At 45.3% G+C, this 21,448-nt stretch overlaps 1 protein-coding gene across 2 annotated transcripts in view; it reads left to right on the forward strand.

Annotated features, from left to right (window-relative positions):
• Positions 1-21,228, forward strand: part of ABHD3 (abhydrolase domain containing 3, phospholipase) — a 142,188-nt gene extending 120,960 nt beyond the window's left edge. For both annotated transcript variants that reach the window (XM_075314464.1, XM_075314463.1), the window contains 2 exons: positions 11,770-11,935; positions 20,277-21,228. In XM_075314464.1, coding sequence (XP_075170579.1) covers positions 11,770-11,935; positions 20,277-20,455 — 345 coding nt within the window. In that variant the 3' untranslated portion in view covers positions 20,456-21,228. The remainder of the gene's footprint in view (positions 1-11,769; positions 11,936-20,276) is intronic.
• Positions 21,229-21,448: the final 220 nt, after the last annotated feature.

Genomic DNA, 21,448 nt, shown 5'->3' on the forward strand with positions numbered 1-21,448 from the left:
GAGGAAACCCAGCGTTTGGTGATGTCCATGGGTTCCAGACTTAAGGCAGTGATTGCCTCCAAAGGATTCGCAACAAAATATTGAAAATAAAAATATTTTGTTTGGGTTTGGTTTATTTGTCCAATTACTTTTGACCTCCTAAAATGTGGAGTGTTTGTAAAGAAATGTGTACAATTCCTACAATTTCTATCAGATATTTTTGTTCAAACCTTCAAATTAAACGTTACAATCTGCACTTGAATTCTGTTGTAGAGGTTTCATTTCAAATCCAATGTGGTGGCATGCAGAGCCCAACTCGCGAAAATTGTGTCACTGTCCAAATATTTCTGGACCTAACTGTATCGTGGGTTAAACAACTCCAGATGGGTCCGGGATCATTTGCAATAAGGTTCACCATGTGTCCTAGAGGAAGGAGGGGGATCCAAGGGGAGGGGATTGGTAACTGGGGAGTGTGACGCAAGACTGGCCGGTGGGAGGAGAGACGGCATTGCAGGTATGGGAGGGACCAGGGGTATGGGTGTGGAAAGAGTTAAGGGATTCTGGCTAGTGGGTGAGACTGCAGCATCTATGAGCAGCTCTGGGACGGGGGGAATAGAATGGGGATCAGGTTGTGGGGCAGCAACAAAACAACCTGCTGGAGGACCCTCAGATCTGTCCTCAGACTCGGGTAACATATAGTAAAACACAACATCCCCTTGCTCATCTTCATCTTCAACCTCAATATATCCTTCCGACAGCAATGCCTGCGATATTTTGCCAAACAATTCTGCATCATTCAACAATCTCCTGTCTTTTAACTTGCCCTTTTTTGCTTTCAGTGCTGTTGTAACCGACCTCCTTTTGGTAATTCTAACATTTTAAAAATCTCCGGGGCATGACATACAGCTTTCTTCCCTTCTCTCTCTGCAACTAGCTCTAACACATTTTGTGAACCTTCAGGCCTCTTAGCTTTCTGTCTGAACATTTTTGCTATCTTGGTGGTGTCCGGTTTACACTAATTTATGACTATGCGGTGTGCGTTAGAGCCCGGCCGGAACTTAAGGCCACACCTCTACAACTAGCTGGCAACCCCTCAGCTAAATCTTTCCCAAAACTGGTCACAGATCTTTCTAAAAATTAGCCCACTAATCTTTCAAAAAATTGATCACAGATCTCGCTAAAAATTAGAGCACTGATCTTCCAGAGATTGGTCAAAAACTATCCCAAAACGTTAGTCACAGATCTTCCCAAAAATTGGGGCACTGATCTTCCAAAGATTGGTCAAAAACTATCCCAAAGCCTTAAGGCCCCGTCACACACAAAGATAAATCTTTGGCAGATTTGTAGTTGCAGTGGAGTCATGGACATATTGTTCCATTTGTACACAGCCACAAACCTGGCACTGATTTTCTACAATTTCACTGCAACCACAGATGTGCCGCAGATTAATCTCTGTGTGTGACAGGGCCTTTAGTCACAGATCTTCCCAAAAATTAGGTCACTGATCTTCCAAAAACTTCAGGAAATATCCCAAAAAACGTAGTCACAGATCTTCCCAAAAATTGGGTCCCTGATCCTCCAAAAACAGCAGATCACTGGTGTACCCTCCCCGCGTCTTTAATTACAGACTGGATTGGTTTAGTCTAACTAGCTGTATCCGGCCACCACCATCTTTCCTGCCCTATCAACCGTCCTTTGGATCCCGTGTGACACTCTCGATCCACACCTCAGGGCTGGGATCGTGCTACTAAGCCCCAGCGGGCACTACCCCTGAGTCACAATCAGGTACCTTTTAACACCGATAAGGACACACAGCCTGTCACTCCTCTCCAAAATTAACCACAACGGCAGTGAATACACAGTATGTAACACTTACCGGGGTCGGAGCTGATCAGCCTGTTTGGAGGAGAGAGAGATCTCAGTCTGAGACGTCCAAAGCATCAGTATTTCCAGGTCGGCAATTCGTCCTTGGAGGGGCTCCACGTTGGATGTGCCAAACTGTCAAGGGAGAAATTTAGTTGAAGATAGCTAATGGTATCTTCGTTTAGGATATTCAGAGGCCGGTGCCGTATTAGCTATATTTCAGAGTTGATGTTAATGAATCAGACAATGATCACACAAGACCCTTTGCTCATCATTATAAAAACTTTCATTGTTTGTACATCTGTTCACTCATCCTTGGTAACCCCTTCATGACTATACAGCTTAAAATTATATTATAGGTCTGTGCAATTGCTATATAGACACACAGATAATTATGCAACTACATCTACATTTTGATTATTTACATACGCAGATAATTTTATTACGTTAGAACAAACAAATAATAGCTCAGGCCACCTCCACATGATCATGTCTGGGGAGACAAGCAAGTAACAACTATATCTAAGTGACTTCTCCAAGATTCACTATGTTTAGAGCAGTACGACTGGTAAATCTACCCCCTATTAAAATGTCGCACTGGAATATCGAAGCATGTAAACACATTTCTTAGGTTGGTTCCACAGCTTTCACATTCACGACCCAGACACAAACCACAATGGACCGGCCATACTGTAGGTTTCCTGATCTGGACTCTGTGGCCTCATAGGCATATAGTAGGCTGGTGAGTTTGGCTCAGGTGAACAGTCTGGACATTGCAGTCCGCACTCGAATCGTCTGAAGTATGAAGAAGCCTAATCCACTTTTTGATGTAAAGAGAAAAAAAATATTTTGATTATAATTCATGTGACCTTTAAAAAAAATTTTTTAGATGTATATTGTTGCTTAAAAATCAGAGAGAATATCACAACTTCAAAAAAAAAAATTAAAATTGTAGCGCTTGCCAAAATATAAAAAAGTACTTTATTGCATGCTGAAACCCTATATTTTCTGGGGGGATCTTTTTCTTCCCCTAGCAATTTTTTTTTATTTTTTCATTTTTAAAACTACACAAAATTTTATTTCAGCAACAGTAATAGTGTATTATGAAATGAATACATAGTGAACACAGTAAAAAAAAAAAAAAAGAAAAAAATAATGGCAGAATTGCTGTTATAGCTTTGTCCCCCACTCAAAAAAAAAGTTAATCAATAAGTTAATGTACCCTAAAATAGTATGAATGAAAAGACTTCAGTAGTTACCCAGAACAAATAAACCATCATAATAGTTTAGCCACAAAATCAATGTTTAATGGCATGTGCATCAAGTTTGACTATACATCACTATATTCATCACGGCACCTCACTATATACTGTGAGAAGGTGACCGGGGTTATCTATGACGGCCGTTATGTCTCACCCCGGTTGTGCTCACTTCATGATAGAAAGCAACTCCACTCCAGGGTTCATGCTGTTTCCCTACAGACTGAACGAAGGGTTAAAAGGAAACAGGACCAAGGGCGGGGTGTGCCTGGTGGGAGGGAGTGAATACAACTTCCTGAGTTTCTGCCGGAGAGGCACATATGTATTGTAATGGACTCTTGTGACTATTAAACCGGCTGTTATGAACCTTGATGCCTGGATCCCGTGTCTTCTGCTGCGCAGCCGACCACGCTACCTCACATATGGTGGAGAATCGGCGGGCATGCCAGCCCGGTGAGGTGTAGCTTCCATTGCTGGTTACCCGGTGGCACATGTCCTGGATTCAAGCAGCTATATTACAGCCCAAACCCGGCGACGCCATGGAGGAGATACTGAAGCAGCAGCAACAGATCAATGCACACCTGCTCCAGTCCTTGAAAGCGCAGGACCAAAGGCACCAGGAACAGATGGTTCTCCTGGCCAAGGCGATCCGTGCTGGACCGGCAGCAACAAACCCGGGATTCGGTGATGACAGCAGCGTCCGGAAAGCGGTGAGACAAGCGTTGCAAAAGATGACCCCGGGGGATGATGTGGAAGCGTTCCTGGCGGTGTTTGAGCGGGTGGCTGAGCGGGAAAAGCTGCCGACCCCCCAGTGGGCTGAGGTATTGTCGCCCTATCTGACGGGGGAGCCCCAGAAGGCGTACCTGGACCTCTGTACCGAGGACGCCATTGACTATGTGACCCTGAAAGCCGAAATACTGGCTCGGTTGGGGGTGAATACCTATGTACGGGCTCAGCGAGTAAATCAGTGGTTCTATGAGGAAGCCAAACCCGTACGCTCCCAGGCCTATGATTTATTGCATCTCGTAAAAAAGTGGTTGCAGCCTGACACTCTGAGCCCGGCGCAGATGGTGGAAAGGGTAGTGGTGGATCGCTTTGTGCGCACTTTACCCATCACCATTCAACGGTGGGTAGGACAGGGCGACCCGAGTACCCTGGACCAATTAGTGTCCCTGGTAGAGCGGCATGTGGCTACGCAGGACTTGATACGGGACACTGAGACTTTGCGTACCGCCCGTCGGTCCGGCCCCTCCAAGCCTAGGGCCAAGGACCCACCGCCGACACCGGTGCAGGAGTCCGCTACTGTCCCATCGGAAGCCGCGGCCGCCGTCCCTGAGGTCCGGAGGATCCAGTACCCTAAACGACAATTCGTCAAGGGAGTGTCCTTCCCTATTAGATGTTGGCGGTGCCAGCGGGTGGGACATATGGAAGCCCAGTGTCCACTTACCACGGAGCCCATGGACTGTGGTGTCACCCGGCGGGGTTCAATGTATGCCCAGGTGGTGTGTACCGCTGACCTGGGCTCCCCAGAGACTGAGCCCCACTTGTGCCAAATACAGGTGAATGGGTGTCCGGTTACAGGCTTGTTGGATTCCGGGAGCTTAGTGACACTTGTGCGATCAACCCTAAGGGCTAAAGTAAAGGCCACAGGACGTACCGTGGGGGTGGTGTGCATACATGGGGACCGCCGAGACTATCCCACAGGGACTGTCACCCTCACAGCACCTTGCGGTCAGGTGCAACATGAGGTGGGACTTATTGACACTCTTCCCTATGACGTGATCCTAGGAAGGGATCTGCCGTATTTTTGGTCATTATGGAAGGGACCTCCTAAGTCCCCTCAGAGATTGGTCAGTCCGGGACCTGAGCCCTACAATCCTGAATCCAGGACGCCTGCCGTAGGGGTTCCCATGATAGGGTCAGAACGGGAACCCGATAGGTCGCCCCTAGAGGTATTGGCAGGAGAGGCTGAGACGGTCGAACCCATCCCGGACTTGGAGGCATCCCCGGATACGTTTGGGACAGCCCAACTCCAGGATCCTACATTAATACATGCCCGGAGTCGGGTGACAGTAGTTGATGGGGTGGCACAGCTACCCGGTGCCCAGGTAAGGTACCCCCATTTCGCTCTTAAACAGGATTTACTCTACCGGGTAGATGAAATACGGGGCGTGGGGGTAGAGCAGTTGGTGGTGCCCCAGCCGTATCGACGGCGGGTCCTCGACTTAGCTCACAAACACCTGATGAGTGGCCACCTAGGGGTCAAGAAAACGCAGGAGCGAATATTGCAAAGGTTCTATTGGCCCGGGGTCTTTGGGGAGGTAAAACGGTTCTGTGAAACCTGCCCGGAGTGTCAGCTTACCGCACCCCTGGCCCACTTTCGCAGTCCGTTGGTACCGTTACCCATTATAGAAGTCCCGTTTGAACGGATAGGGATGGATTTGGTGGGACCCCTCGTAAAGTCTGCTCGAGGGCACCAACACATCCTAGTGATCGTTGACTATGCCACCCGGTATCCAGAGGCGATACCTCTCAGACATACTGCAGCAAAGCTGATAGCTCGGGAGTTGTTTGCTGTGTTCTGCCGGGTGGGGTTGCCCAAGGAGATCCTTACGGATCAGGGAACCCCATTCATGTCTAAAGTGACCAAAGAGCTATGCCGGCTACTCCAGATCAAGCAGTTGCGTACGTCGGTGTATCATCCTCAGACGGACGGTTTAGTGGAACGATTCAACAAAACCCTGAAAACCATGCTCAAAAGGGTGATTTCCAGAGACGGGAAAGACTGGGATATGATGCTTCCCTATTTGATGTTTGCCATACGAGAGGTGCCACAGGCATCCACGGGGTTTTCGCCCTTTGAGTTGTTATACGGGCGACATCCCCGGGGATTGTTGGACCTGGCAAAGGAAACATGGGAGCAAGAGCCCACCCCCCATAAAAGTGTGATTGAACACATTTTAGGAATGCAGAACCGCATAAGCGCGGTCATGCCCATTGTGAAGGAGCATTTACAGGAGGCTCAGGCCGCGCAAAGCGGTCGCTACAATAGACAAGCCACCATGCGGACCTTTAAACCCGGGGATCGGGTGTTGGTATTGATCCCCACGGCGGAGAGTAAATTCCTGGCTCAGTGGCAAGGCCCCTACGAGATAAAGGAAAGAGTCGGGGTGGTCAACTATAAAGTATTGCAGCCCGGTAGGCGGAAACCTGAACAAATATACCATGTCAACCTGTTAAAACCGTGGCAGGAACGGGAAAGCCTGATGGTTGATTTTTCCCCCTCTCCCTCCTCTTCGGGTCGTTCACATCCGGCTTCAGCGACCTCCGGAGAGGACGAACCGGAAGTAAGGATCGGAGAAGCCCTCACCAAGCAACAGAGGCGAGAGGCCAGACGGCTGGTTCAGCAGAACCCCGATGTCTTCTCCGAGCTGCCCGGTAGGACCAGTCTGATACGACATGACATTGTCACCGAGCCTCACCAGAAGGTACGCCTGAAGTCATACCGGGTACCGGAGGCTCGAAGACAAGCCATATCGGAGGAAGTGAAGACAATGCTACGCCTGGGGGTCATCGAAAAATCCCGGAGTGAATGGGCTAGTCCCATTGTCCTAATACCAAAACCTGATGGCTCCTTAAGGTTCTGCAATGACTTTAGGAGATTGAACGAAATATCCAAGTTCGATCTCTACCCCATGCCCCGGGTGGATGAGCTGATTGATAGGCTGGGACAGGCGCGATATTTTACCACGCTCGACCTGACCAAGGGGTACTGGCAGGTGCCACTGACTGAGTCCGCCAAGGAGAAAACCGCTTTTGTTACGCCGGAGGGTCTCTTCCACTATGTTGTCTTGCCTTTTGGGTTACACGGCGCTCCAGCCACGTTCCAGAGGTTGATGGACTTGGTGCTGGAACCCCACCAGGCGTATGCATCAGCGTACCTTGACGACATCATTATTTACAGCTCCGAGTGGCAGACCCACTTGGAACAGGTACAAGCGGTGGTGGACGCGCTTCGAACAGCCGGATTGACAGCCAATCCCAAGAAATGTGCGTTGGGACTCACGGAAGCCCGCTACTTGGGCTACGTGATAGGCCAAGGAGTGATTAAGCCCCAAATTAACAAGGTTGAGGCGATCCAGAAGTGGCCTAGACCCCTGACCACGAAGCAGGTTAGGGCCTTCCTGGGTATCGTGGGGTACTACAGGAGGTTTGTCAAAGATTTTGCGGGACTATCAGCCCCCTTGACGGACCTTCTCAAAGGCAAGAAGTCCGTCATGGTGCGCTGGACTCCGCAGGCCGAGGACTCCTTCCGGGCCTTGAAGGGGGTCCTGTGCGGACAGCCCGTTCTTGTCAACCCTGATTTCCGGAAGGAGTTTATTGTACAGACTGACGCCTCTGAGGTCGGCCTGGGGGCAGTGCTGTCTCAGGTGGTTCAGGGGGAGGAACACCCCGTCACCTTCTTGAGTAGGAAGCTCACCCCTCCCGAGCGGAATTATAGCGTAGTGGAGAAGGAGTGCCTGGCGATTAAGTGGGCCTTGGAGTCCCTACGCTATTACCTGCTGGGACGGCAGTTTCGCTTGGTGACGGATCACTCTCCACTGGTCTGGATGAGGTCCGCCAAGGAACGGAATGCCCGGGTTACCCGGTGGTTCCTTTCTCTGCAGAACTTCCGGTTTACGGTTGAACACCGGGCCGGTAGGTTGCTGGGCAATGCCGATGCCTTGTCCCGCGGCCCATGTTTGATGGCGGGAGTTCAACCCCGCACGCTTGAACTGAGGGGGGGGGTATGTGAGAAGGTGACCGGGGTTATCTATGACGGCCGTTATGTCTCACCCCGGTTGTGCTCACTTCATGATAGAAAGCAACTCCACTCCAGGGTTCATGCTGTTTCCCTACAGACTGAACGAAGGGTTAAAAGGAAACAGGACCAAGGGCGGGGTGTGCCTGGTGGGAGGGAGTGAATACAACTTCCTGAGTTTCTGCCGGAGAGGCACATATGTATTGTAATGGACTCTTGTGACTATTAAACCGGCTGTTATGAACCTTGATGCCTGGATCCCGTGTCTTCTGCTGCGCAGCCGACCACGCTACCTCACAATACCTACACACCAGGGCCATTTTTGTAATTTATTAACCCTTTCATCCCTGACTATTTTTCCGTTGTTTTTTATTTGTTTTGTTTTTTTTGTGCTCCCCTTCTTCCGAGAGCCGTAACTTTTTTATTTTCCCGTCCATCTTGCCATGAGGGCTTGATTTTTGCAGGATGAGTTGTACTTTTAAATGAAACTCCAAGTGTGGAAAAATTGCAAAAAAAAGTGCGATTGCATGATTATTTTTGGGATATTTTATTCACAGTGTTCACTATATGGTTAAACTGATGTGTCAGTGTGATGCCACAGGTAGGTACGAGTTCGTAGACACCAAACATCAAAATCTTTACTTTTATCCAAGGAGTTAAAAAATTTCAGAAATTTGTCCAAAAACAGTGGTGCACTTTTTGTGCCATTTTCCGCGACCTGTAGCGTTCTCATTTTTTGGGATCTATGGCAGCTTTTTTTGAATCTCAAGCTGTTGTTTTTAATGGTATCATTTTTGCACAGATAATATTTTTTGATCACCTACTATTGCATTTTACTCAAAATGTGTGGCGATCAAAAAACATAATTTTGGCGTTTGGAATTTTTTTGCAGATACACCGTTTACCGATCAGAATACATGATTTTATATTTTGATCTGGCATTTCTGAATGTGGCGATACCAAATGTGTGTATATTTTTTATTTTTTCAACCTATTAATTTTCAGTGGGGCGAATGGGGGGTGATTTGAAATTTTAGGGTTTTTTTATATTTTTTAAAAAATGTTAAAACTTTTTTTTTTAGTTTACTAGTTCTCCTAGGGGACTATTAGGATCAGCAGTCTGATCATTTCTGTTGATCACAACTACACAGCTGAGATCACCAGAAATGCTCATCTCTTGTTACTGGCAACACTCCGCTGGCTGAAACAGGATTTGAGTTATGATAGCTAGAGGAGTCATGACATGACCCTGTGCTACAATGGCAACCATCGGCTTACAGTGATCACGTCACGGAGCCGCCAATGGAGCCGGCTAAGTAAAGATTTACCCCGGTGGGGATTTAAATCGCGATGTCACATTTTGACAGTGCAGTTTAAGGGATTAACAGGCACAGGTGGATCACAAATCCACTCGTGCCTGCGAGGCATATGTCAGCTGTTCAAATCATCTGACAAATGCGCGGATCACTGGCGGCTGCCACTAGCAGCCGCCGGTGATTACAACTATATGGCTTAGGACGTAATGTTATGGCCTGCGGTCGTTAAGGGGTTAAGTACTATAGTCATGAAAACCTCGATCGGTAAAGTAATTCTGTTTTCACACTATGTTAATGGTGGTTTAGATGGTTGTTAAACACCACTTGCAAAATAAAATAGCTGCAAAATATAGATTTTATCTGACAAAATGTAGGTTGACAGACAAAATATCTCAGATTTGAGGTTGGCATAACCTATAGTTAAAGAGTTTTTCCCACAAAGTTAATTTTAATCAATAGATGTTGGAATAATCTTAAATTCCACATATGGATGTATTAAAAAATATGTTCCTGTGCTGAGATAATCTTATCAATGTGTCCCTGCTGTGTACGCTTTAATGACTGTGTCTGACCATACAGGGACATGGTCTGATCTCTACAGGATCCATTATAACGGATGATTACAAGACATGTGACCTCAGTCTTAGGCTATGTGCACACGCTGCGTTTTTTTGACGCTGCGTTTTTGTGCGTTTTTGGCCGCTAAAAACGCACAAAAACGCACCCACGGCAAAAAAGGAGGCAAAAAATGCACGCGTTTTTACCGTGATTTGGTGCGTTTTTGGCTGCGTTTTGCTGCGTTTTTGAACTCTTCTTTTGCAAATTGCTCCAGGTCTCTCATATTTGAAGGGCTCCTTCAACCAACAGCAATTTTAAGATCTTCCCTCAGGTGTTCAATGGGATGTAGTTCTGGACTCATTGCTGCCACTTCAGAACTCTCCATCACTTTGTTTTCATCCATTTCTGGGTGCTTCTTGAAGTATGTTTTGGGTCATTGTCCTGCTGGAAGAGCCATGATCAAGGGCACAAATCCAACTTTCTCACACTTTACATTGCGACAAAAATATTTTGGTAATCTTCATGATGTCTTCCACAGTGTCAAGGCTGCCAGAGAAAGCAACCACAAAACATCTTTGGATCTCCACTATATTTGACTATAGGTAGTGTGTTCTTTTCTTTGTAGGCCTCATTACATTTTAGTTAAACAGAAGAATGTACTTTTCCAAAAAGCTCTAACTTGATCTCATCTGTCCACAAGACTCTTTCCCAGAGGATTTTGGCTTACTCATGCACATTTTGGAAGACTGCAGTCCAGCTTTTTATGTCTGTGTCAGCAGTGGGAGCATCCTGAGTCTCTTACCATAGCGTTTAATTTCATTCAAATATGTCGACAGACAGTTCATGCTGACACTGATTCACCCTGAGCCTGCAGGACAGATTGAATTTCTTTGGAAGTTGATTGGGGCAGCTTATCCACCATCTGGACTGTCCTGCGTTGCAACCTTTCATCAATTTTTCTGTGCCATCCACATCCAGGGAGATTAAGTGCAGTGCCATGGGTTGTAAACGTCTTGATCATATTGCGCACTGTGAACAAAGGAACATCAAGATCTCTAGAAATGGATTTGTAACCTTGAGGTTGTTAATATTTTCCAACAATTTTTGTTCTCAAGCCCTCAGACAGTTCTCTTCACATCTTTCTCATTCTCCATACTTAGTGTGGCACATCCAGACACACAATGCAAAGATTGAGTCAACTTCTCTTCTTTTTATCTGCTTTCAGGCATGATTTTCATATTGGAAAATTTTACTTTCGATCAACAACGTCCCGGGAATATTAGAATTATACAAATATCACCAAATATTCCCAATATAAACAATTATTTATTTAATAAAAAATCCACACCACAGTGTAAGTAAACAAGTGATCACTAGATCATGTACATATTAAAATATTCCAGATGACAATGAAATATAAGCAAGCAGACACGATTCACAAACAACTTCGAGCATAGGACTTAACTTAGGCTGAAAATATAGCAGCATTCAATATCCAAACTTTGGAGTCTAACAGTCCATAAGGTCCAAGCATATATGTGCTGTTGCTCTTTCAGAAGTCCTTTCAATATAGGTGAATCGTCCACTTAGATGTCATATAATTATTCCTTCTTAGTTCCTCCGCCTCGACGCGTTTCCCCACACAGAGAGTGCGGTTCATCAGGAGGCCAGAATGAAGGTTAGATGTACAGGTCCATGGCACCAGATAGACAGGATCAGCAATGGTACAGACAATGCTGTGTAGATGACCACCACTGTCCAAGTGATCGCCCAGTGATTTTCATATTGCCCTTAGAGTGAAGGTTTCTATAAAGTCCTTAATTTCCGTGTACAGTACATATGAAATTCAGCTCTGGATTTGTATTGATAACTGTATCTGTCTATTGGATGTTAAACAAATTATCATCCAAAAAAAACCTTCATATTCATCTAATTTTTTCTATTTGGACTTGGCTGTTTCTGATTTCTCTCTTGTTTGAACTTTCCATTATAGGCTAAGTCCATTAGAGAGTTTGACACAAGATTTACCTCAGTAATGTTTGGTTATCCAACAAATGATCACTACTATAAAGATGCTAGCCCATGTCACAGGGTGAAATCTATTGAGATACCAGTGTTATGTCTGAATGCTGTAGATGATGTCTTCTCCCCTGGACACGGTGAGTTTATTTCGATACACAGTGACACACATTAATAGTAAATTATCAAAAAGACAAAGTGGTCTATGTAGCTTATCTGCATGTTACCATCTCAAGCTCCTCCAGTAGAGCAGACTCATGCCAGCAGTAAAATACATTTGGTTGGATCAGACAAGACATTTGGTCGTAAGACATGTGATACAGTGGGTACGGAAAGTATTCAGACTCCTTTAAATTTTCCACTCTGTTTCATTGCAGCCATTTGGTAAATTCAAAAAGGTTATTTTTTTCTCATTAATGTACACTATGCACCCCATCTTGTAAAAAAACCCCAGAAATTTAGACATTTTTGCAAATTTATTAAACAAGAAAAACTGAAATATCACATGGTCATAAGTATTCAGACCCTTTTCTTAGTATTGAGTAGAAGCACCCATAGAAAAAACAGAAATGTAGAGATTTTTGCAAATTAAACAGAAAAAACTGAAATATTACATGGTCTCATATATATATATATACAGTTATATGAAAAAGTTTCGGCACCCCTATTAATGTTAACTTTTTTTCTTTATAACAATTTGGGTTTTTGCAACAGCTTGAAATGAGGTTTATTGTACTAACAGAAAATGTGCAATCCGCATTGAAACAAAATTTGACCGGTGCAAAAGTATGGGCACCTCAACATAAAAGTGACATTAATATTTTGTAGATCCTCCTTTTGCAAAAATCACAGCCTTAAGTCGCTTCCTGTAGCTTTTAATGAGTTCCTGGATGAAGGTATTTTTGACCATTCCTGTTTACAAAACAATTCCAGTTCAGTTAAGTTTGATGGTCGCCGAGCATGGACAGCACGCTTCAAATCATCCCACAGATTTTCAATGATATTCAGGTCTGGGAACTGGGATGGCCATTCCAGAACATTGTAATCGTTCCTCTGCATGAATGCCTGAGTAGATTTGGAGCGGTGCTTTGAATCATTGTCTTGCTGAAATATCCATCCCCTGCGTAATTTCAACTTCGTCACTGATTCTTGCACATTATTGTCAAGAATCTGCTGATACTGAGTTGAATCCATGCGAACCTCAACTTTAACAAGATTCCCGGTGCTGGCATTGGCCACAGAGCCCCAAAGCATGATGGAACCTCCACCAAATTTTACTGTGGGTAGCAAGTGCTTTTCTTGGAATGCTGTGGTTTTGCCTCCATGCATAACGCCTTTTTATATGACCAAAGAACTCAATCTTTGTTACATCAGTCCACAGGACCTTCTTCCAAAATGTAACTGGCTTGTCCAAATGTGCTTTTGCATACCTCAGGCGACTCGGTTTGTGGCGTGCTTGCAGAAATGGCTTCTTTCGCATCACTCACCCATACAGCTTCTCCTTGTACAACGTGCGCTGTATTGTTGACCAATGCACATTGACACCATCTGCAGCAAGATAATGCTGCAGGTCTTTGGAGGTGGTCTATGGATTGTCCTTGACTGTTCTCACCATTCTTCTTCTCTGCCTTTCTGATATTTTTCTTGGCCTGCCACTTCTAGGCTTAACAAGAACTGTACCTGTGTTCTTCCATTTCCTTACTATGTTCCTCACAGTGGAAACTGACAGTTTAAATGTCTGAGACAATTTTTTGTATCCTTCCCCTGAACAATTATGTTGAATAATCTTTGTTTTCAGATCATTTGAGAGTTGTTTTGAGGAGCCCATGATGCCACTCTTCATAGGAGATTCAAATAGGAGAACAACTTGCAAGTGGCCACCTTAAATACCTTTTCTCATGATTGGATACACCTGCCTATGAAGTTCAAAGCTCAATGAGGTTACAAAACCAATTTAGTGCTTTAGTAAGTCAGTAAAAAGTAGTTAGGAATGTTCAAATCAAGAAATTGATAAGGGTGCCCATACTTTTGCATCGGTCAAATTTTGTTTAAATGCGGATTGCACATTTTCTGTTAGTACAATAAACCTCATTTCAATCCAGAAATATTACTGAGTCCATCAGTTATTAGATATATGAAACTGAAATAGCTGTTGCAAAAACCCAAATTGTAATAAAGAAAAAAGGTTAACATTAATAGGGGTGCCCAAACTTTTTCATATGCAAGCAATACAACCACGGGAAGGGCAGTCTCCAGTCAAGAAGACCACCTATACCAAATTACCCCGAAACGGCTGTCTGTGGATGGATACCATGTTTGGTATAGGTGGTCTTCTTGACTGGAGACTGCCCTTCCCGTGGTTGTTCCTTCCCGGTGAAAGACCTGGCTAGTTTCCTGCCAGCGTTGAGAAACATGTGATGGTGTCTCCGCGGCTTTCTTATTTGCATACTTCCCAGGGGGCAATGCTCTAGAATCACTGCGTTGAGAAACACGTGATGGTGTCTCCGCAGTGGATATGTTGATCTCCCTAAGGTCAACAATGCTTGCTTAAGTAGTCTTTTACTAGGCATTGCCCCCACTAGCCAGATTCCTACTCCACACTGATGAGGGGCAAATACCCCGAAACGGCTGTCTGTGGATGGATACCATGTTTGGTATAGGTGGTCTTCTTGACTGGAGACTGCCCTTCCCGTGGTTGTTCCTTCCCGGTGAAAGACCTGGCTAGTTTCCTGCCAGCGTTGAGAAACATGTGATGGTGTCTCCGCGGCTTTCTTATTTGCATACTTCCCAGGGGGCAATGCTCTAGAATCACTGCGTTGAGAAACACGTGATGGTGTCTCCGCAGTGGATATGTTGATCTCCCTAAGGTCAACAATGCTTGCTTAAGTAGTCTTTTACTAGGCATTGCCCCCACTAGCCAGATTCCTACTCCACACTGATGAGGGGCAAATACCCCGAAACGGCTGTCTGTGGATGGATACCATGTTTGGTATAGGTGGTCTTCTTGACTGGAGACTGCCCTTCCCGTGGTTGTTTCTTCCCGGTGAAAGACCTGGCTAGTTTCCTGCCAGCGTTGAGAAACATGTGATGGTGTCTCCGCGGCTTTCTTATTTGCATACTTCCCAGGGGGCAATGCTCTAGAATCACTGCGTTGAGAAACACGTGATGGTGTCTCCGCAGTGGATATGTTGATCTCCCTAAGGTCAACAATGCTTGCTTAAGTAGTCTTTTACTAGGCATTGCCCCCACTAGCCAGATTCCTACTCCACACTGATGAGGGGCAAATACCCCGAAACGGCTGTCTGTGGATGGATACCATGTTTGGTATAGGTGGTCTTCTTGACTGGAGACTGCCCTTCCCGTGGTTGTTCCTTCCCGGTGAAAGACCTGGCTAGTTTCCTGCCAGCGTTGAGAAACATGTGATGGTGTCTCCGCGGCTTTCTTATTTGCATACTTCCCAGGGGGCAATGCTCTAGAATCACTGCGTTGAGAAACACGTGATGGTGTCTCCGCAGTGGATATGTTGATCTCCCTAAGGTCAACAATGCTTGCTTAAGTAGTCTTTTACTAGGCATTGCCCCCACTAGCCAGATTCCTACTCCACACTGATGAGGGGCAAATACCCCGAAACGGCTGTCTGTGGATGGATACCATGTTTGGTATAGGTGGTCTTCTTGACTGGAGACTGCCCTTCCCGTGGTTGTTCCTTCCCGGTGAAAGACCTGGCTAGTTTCCTGCCAGCGTTGAGAAACATGTGATGGTGTCTCCGCGGCTTTCTTATTTGCATACTTCCCAGGGGGCAATGCTCTAGAATCACTGCGTTGAGAAACACGTGATGGTGTCTCCGCAGTGGATATGTTGATCTCCCTAAGGTCAACAATGCTTGCTTAAGTAGTCTTTTACTAGGCATTGCCCCCACTAGCCAGATTCCTACTCCACACTGATGAGGGGCAAATACCCCGAAACGGCTGTCTGTGGATGGATACCATGTTTGGTATAGGTGGTCTTCTTGACTGGAGACTGCCCTTCCCGTGGTTGTTCCTTCCCGGTGAAAGACCTGGCTAGTTTCCTGCCAGCGTTGAGAAACATGTGATGGTGTCTCCGCGGCTTTCTTATTTGCATACTTCCCAGGGGGCAATGCTCTAGAATCACTGCGTTGAGAAACACGTGATGGTGTCTCCGCAGTGGATATGTTGATCTCCCTAAGGTCAACAATGCTTGCTTAAGTAGTCTTTTACTAGGCATTGCCCCCACTAGCCAGATTCCTACTCCACACTGATGAGGGGCAAATACCCCGAAACGGCTGTCTGTGGATGGATACCATGTTTGGTATAGGTGGTCTTCTTGACTGGAGACTGCCCTTCCCGTGGTTGTTCCTTCCCGGTGAAAGACCTGGCTAGTTTCCTGCCAGCGTTGAGAAACATGTGATGGTGTCTCCGCGGCTTTCTTATTTGCAAACTTTTTCATATGACTGTATGTCCAGGATTCGTGATAACTGTGCTCCTGCGCCTGTATTCAGTTGTGCCATGTGATGATAATCCCTGAGAGTGCAGTGATTTATATATCTATATGGCGAGGGATTTTCATCCCATCTACCAGCACCTTCTTTTTGACCGCGTGCACGCCATCATCTTCTATAAACACAGTTCATGTCAGAGCAAATAAGAATCATGAGGTCAAAGGAACTGCCCAAGGAGCTCAGAGACAGAATTGTGGCAATGCACAGATCTGGCCAAGGTTACAAAACAATTTCTGCAGTACTCAAGGTTCCTAAAAGCACAGTGACCTCCATAATCCTTAAATTGAAGACATTTGGGACCACCAGAACACTTCCTAGACCTGGCCATCCAGCCAAACTGAGCAATTGTGGGAGAAGAGCCTTGGTGAGAGAGGTAAAGAAGAACCGCAAGATCACTGTGGCTGAGCTCCAGAGATGCAGTAGGGAGATGGGAGAAAGTTACACAAAGTCAGCTATCACTGAAGCCCTCCACCAGTCGAGCCTTTATTGCACAGTAGCCTGACGGAAGCCTCTCCTCAATGCAAGACATATGAAAGCCCGCATAGAGTTTGCAAAAAAACACATGAAGGACTCCCAAACTATGAGAAATAAGATTCTTGGTCTGATGAGATGAAGATAGAACTTTTTGGTGATAATTTTAAGCAGTATGTGTGGAGAAAACCAGGCACTGCTCATCATCTGCCCAATACAATCCCAACAGTGAAACATGGGGGTGGCAGCATCATGCTATGGGGGTGTTTTTCAGCTGCAGGGACAGGACGACTGGTTGCAATTGAAGAAGAGATGAATGCGGCCAAGCACAGAGATATCCTGGAAGAAAACCTCTTCCAGAGTGATCTGAACCTCAGACTTGGCCGAAGGTTCACCTTCCAACAAGACAATGACCCTAAGCACACATCTAAGATAACAAAGGAGTGGCTTCAGAACAACTGTGACCATTCTTGACTGGTTTAGCCATAGCCCTTGACCTAAACCCAATTGAGCATCTCTGGAGAGACCTGAAAATGGCTGTCCATCAACGTTCACCATCCAACCTGATGGAACTGGAGAGGATCTGCAAGGAAGAAGGATCCCCAAATCTAGGTGTGAAAAACCTGTTGCATCTTTCCAAGAAGACTCATGGCTGTAGTAGCCCAAAAGGGTGCTTCTACTCAATACTGAGAAAAGGGTCTGAATACTTATGACCATGTGATATTTCAGTTTTTCTTGTTTAATAAATTTGCAAAAATTTCTAAATTTCTGGGGTTTTTTTCTGACAAGATGGGGTGCATAGTGTACATTAATGAGAAAAAAAAATAACCTTTTTGAATTTACCAAATGGCTGCAATGAAACAGAGTGAAAAATTTAAAGGGGTCTGAATACTTTCCGTACCCACTGTATATGGATTCTCCTGGAACCTATATGAATATATCTTACTTGGTAGCAGAATTATTGCAGGTAACCTGTCAGATCCAAACATGCTATTTTCCTGCAAATATAGTGGTAGTCTGCAGGTAAATAGCCATCAAGTTGTTAATGAAGTGAAATTATATTCTCTCTGCAGCCATTTGCTTCATCATCAGAGTGATGCAGGGGGCTGTAAACGGTCACCGATCAGTATACAGTGAGTTCACTGTAATCACACCCCTGAACAATGATTGCCAACCTGCTCTGCACACACACACACTACACATATATTCTGCAGAGCAGGTTGTCAATCAATGTACTGGGGAGTGATCACAGTGTGCTCAGGCTATAGTGAGCTGTGACTGTAACTGCACTCTGCACCACCTCGACTGGAAGAGAGCGACTGCAATAATAAAACAAAGAGAGAGAGGGCGCTCCTGTGTGGGATCTGGCTGTACCGAGATATGTATAACCGAAACGCGTAGTGGCATGTTAATCTTCAATAAATCTACTTTCCAACAACCTCATCACCACTTTTCTGAGCAGCGCAGCAAAACCTTGCATTTTTTCTTTTTTTTTTTCCCTGCAATAATAAAACACAATTTTATCCTTTTAGCACTTTCAATAAACTGGCCTAACATGATTTAAACATTTACCACTATATCTGTAGCCCAGTAGCTTTTTTGCAGCTGATGGGTTCCTTTTAATTACACACTAAAGGAGGTGTTACACGCAGCGATATCGCTAACTATATCGCTGGTGAAAGCACACACCCCCATCGGTTGTGCGTCAAGGGCAAATTGCTGCCCGTGGCGCACAACATCGTTAGTCCCCGTCACACATACTTACCTGCCTAGCGACGTCGTTCTGGCCGTCAAACTGCCTCCTTTCTAAGGGGGCGGTTCGTTCTGCGTCACAGCGACGTCACTAAGTGGCCACCCAATAGAAGCGGAGGGGCAGAGATGAGCGGACGTAACATCCCGCCAACCTCCTTCCTTTCTCATTGTGGGCGGCCGTAGGGACGGTGATGTTTCTCGTTCCTGCGGTGTCACACATAGCGATGTTTGCTGCCGCAGGAACGATAAGCAACCAGCGTCCTGCCACAGCAACGATATTATGAAAATGAACGACGTGTCAACGATCAACGATAAGGTGAGTATTTTTGATCGCTAACAGTCGTTCAGAGCTGTTACACACAACGACATCGCCAACGACGCCGGATGTGCGTCACGGAATCCGTGACCCTGGCGATATATCATTAGATACGTTCTTGCGTGTAACGGGGCCTTTAGTGTAGACTGCTTCATTGGTCAAATAATTTGAGTTAGCACTAATCTTGCTTTCAAGGTCCAAACGATTTTGCCAAATTCTGTGTCGAAGGACATCTGCAGAGCCCAATTCATGGGATCTAGAGCCCGTTCTTATGATAACTAGGGTCCCTGAGGTCAGAACCCGGACAATTGCTTAGGGTAATCAGAATCCACTGCATCTTGACCTGCGGGGCAGCGAGTCTTCTCCGCAGGAGAGCGCAGGTGATCGCCGCTACCGGTGCTCATGATCAGAGTTCGGGGAGCTGCGGTCTCTCACTTGTGTTCTCCCTATGGAGAACGCTTGCAACTCCACAGCAAAGAATTGACATGCTTGCAACTCTGAAAGGCGCACCCCAGGTCAGTTTTCGCTGCGGGCCGTACACGCACAGTGGGCAGGAGATTTCTAGTAATCCCATCCACTATGTTTGTACTGTACAACGCAGCGTTTTGGACGCAGGGAAAACACACTACATCCAAAATGCTGCAAACATTGATCGTGGGCACCCAACCTAAGGGGTACTTTACACACTACGACATCGCAGCTGCGATGTCGGTGGGGTCAAATCAAAAGTGATGCACATCCAGCGTCACTGTCGACATCTGAGTATGTGAATCCTTTTTGATACGATTAATGAGCGCAAAAGCGTCGTAATCGTATAATCGGTGTAGTGTCCGACATTTTCATAATTTCGCTGCAGCGAAGGTACGATGTTGTTCCTCGTTCCCCTGCGGCAGCACACATCGCTGTGTGAGAAGCCGCAGGAGCGAGGAACATCAGCGTACCTGCGTCACTGCGGCTCACGCCGGCTATGCGGAAGGACGGAGGTGGGTGGAATGTTTACGTCCCGCTCATCTCCGCCCCTCCGCTTCTATTGGCCTCCTGCCGTATGACGTCGCTGTGACGCCGCACGACCCGCCCCCTTAGGAAGGAGGCAGTTCGCCGGTCAGAGCGACGTCGCAGGGCAGGTATGTGCATGTGAAGCTGCCGTAGCGATAATGTTCGCTACGGCAGCTATCACAAGATATCGCTGCTGCGACGGGGGCGGGGACTATCGCACTCGGCATCGCTGCCATCAGCTTGCGATGTTGTAGTGTGCAAAGTACCCCTAAGTTATCCCCTACCTTGTAGCTGATTTTGGGAATAACCCTTCACATTGATAAATGATTTTTAAGAATATCAATATTTCTTCAGTCACATGAGTTTTAACAATAATCTAAAACCCAGATATCTGTTTGATTTATGACAGACTTTCTTTTTTTTTCAGCAATCCCAGTGGAAAGTGCCAAACAAAACCCAAACGTTGCACTGGTGCTTACAGCCTATGGAGGCCACATAGGGTTTCTGGAGGGCATCTGGCCAAGGCAGCAGACCTACATGGATCGAATTTTCAAGCAGTTTGTACAGGCAGTATTTGAGCATGGAAGTGAGCTTCCCAGCATGTAGAGTTCCAAAGTGATACTTTTTTTTTATTTTCTTCTAAAGATCATCATTTTACAGTGGCAGGTTCTAGAATAAAAATAGGTTCAGCTTATGCACAAGTTAACCCTTTAGCTGCTGATGAATCATGAAACTATACCTCTAACGAAGCACAAGGGTTAACATTCAATTATAGCAAGCCGTAAAGCCAGTGAGTTTGATCTTGGCGTCTAGCATCAATCACTTGCAAATAAATATATATATTGTTTTCTAGCAAGTACTTTCATACAGGAATGTTTAGCATTTTATATTTCATTTTTTTGTTACCAAGTATGACCTTAACTATTATGACGCTTTGCATATACTCAATTGCACTTAACAATACATGTAATATATACAAAGATACATTCCTCAGGGTTATCATATAAACCAGTTTCTCTGCCTTGAACTGCAAGCATTACCATAATACAGTGTGACGGATAATCACATCCTGATATGTTTTAATGTAATGAATGCTCATGAGGGCAATGGACAAAAACTGAACGCAAAAACAAGAATACTAAACCTACAGCAATGAATAACAAAATGCACAAAGACATTAGATTGAGAGAACGCATGAATTGTGGCAGTATTAGCTAGATACCTTATTAACCTATTTCATACATCCTGTAAAACCATGTGTAACTTATTTGATTTTTCATGTTCCTTTTCCATATTTATTTTATAACTGATTCAAATGCACTTGAAATAAATATATTTTTAGTTCACCCTGTTCAAATAAAAAAATGTAATTTTAGAAACTGTGATGGACCCATTTTTTTTTATAATATATTGACTGTGAGTTATCGCTTGATTGCAAAATGCAGTGCACCATGACCCTAAATTTTGCTGCTATAATCTTTGAGAAAATACAGTGCTCTGTAACAGGAAAGCAAGTGAATTATAAATGTAGCCAAAGTAAATAATGGAAATTAGAAGATTAAAGGGGTTGTCCAGTAGATAAATATTAATGGCCTATCC

This window comes from Anomaloglossus baeobatrachus, chromosome 6 (genome assembly GCF_048569485.1).
Source record: "Anomaloglossus baeobatrachus isolate aAnoBae1 chromosome 6, aAnoBae1.hap1, whole genome shotgun sequence".
Classification (NCBI taxonomy): Eukaryota; Metazoa; Chordata; class Amphibia; order Anura; family Aromobatidae; genus Anomaloglossus; species Anomaloglossus baeobatrachus.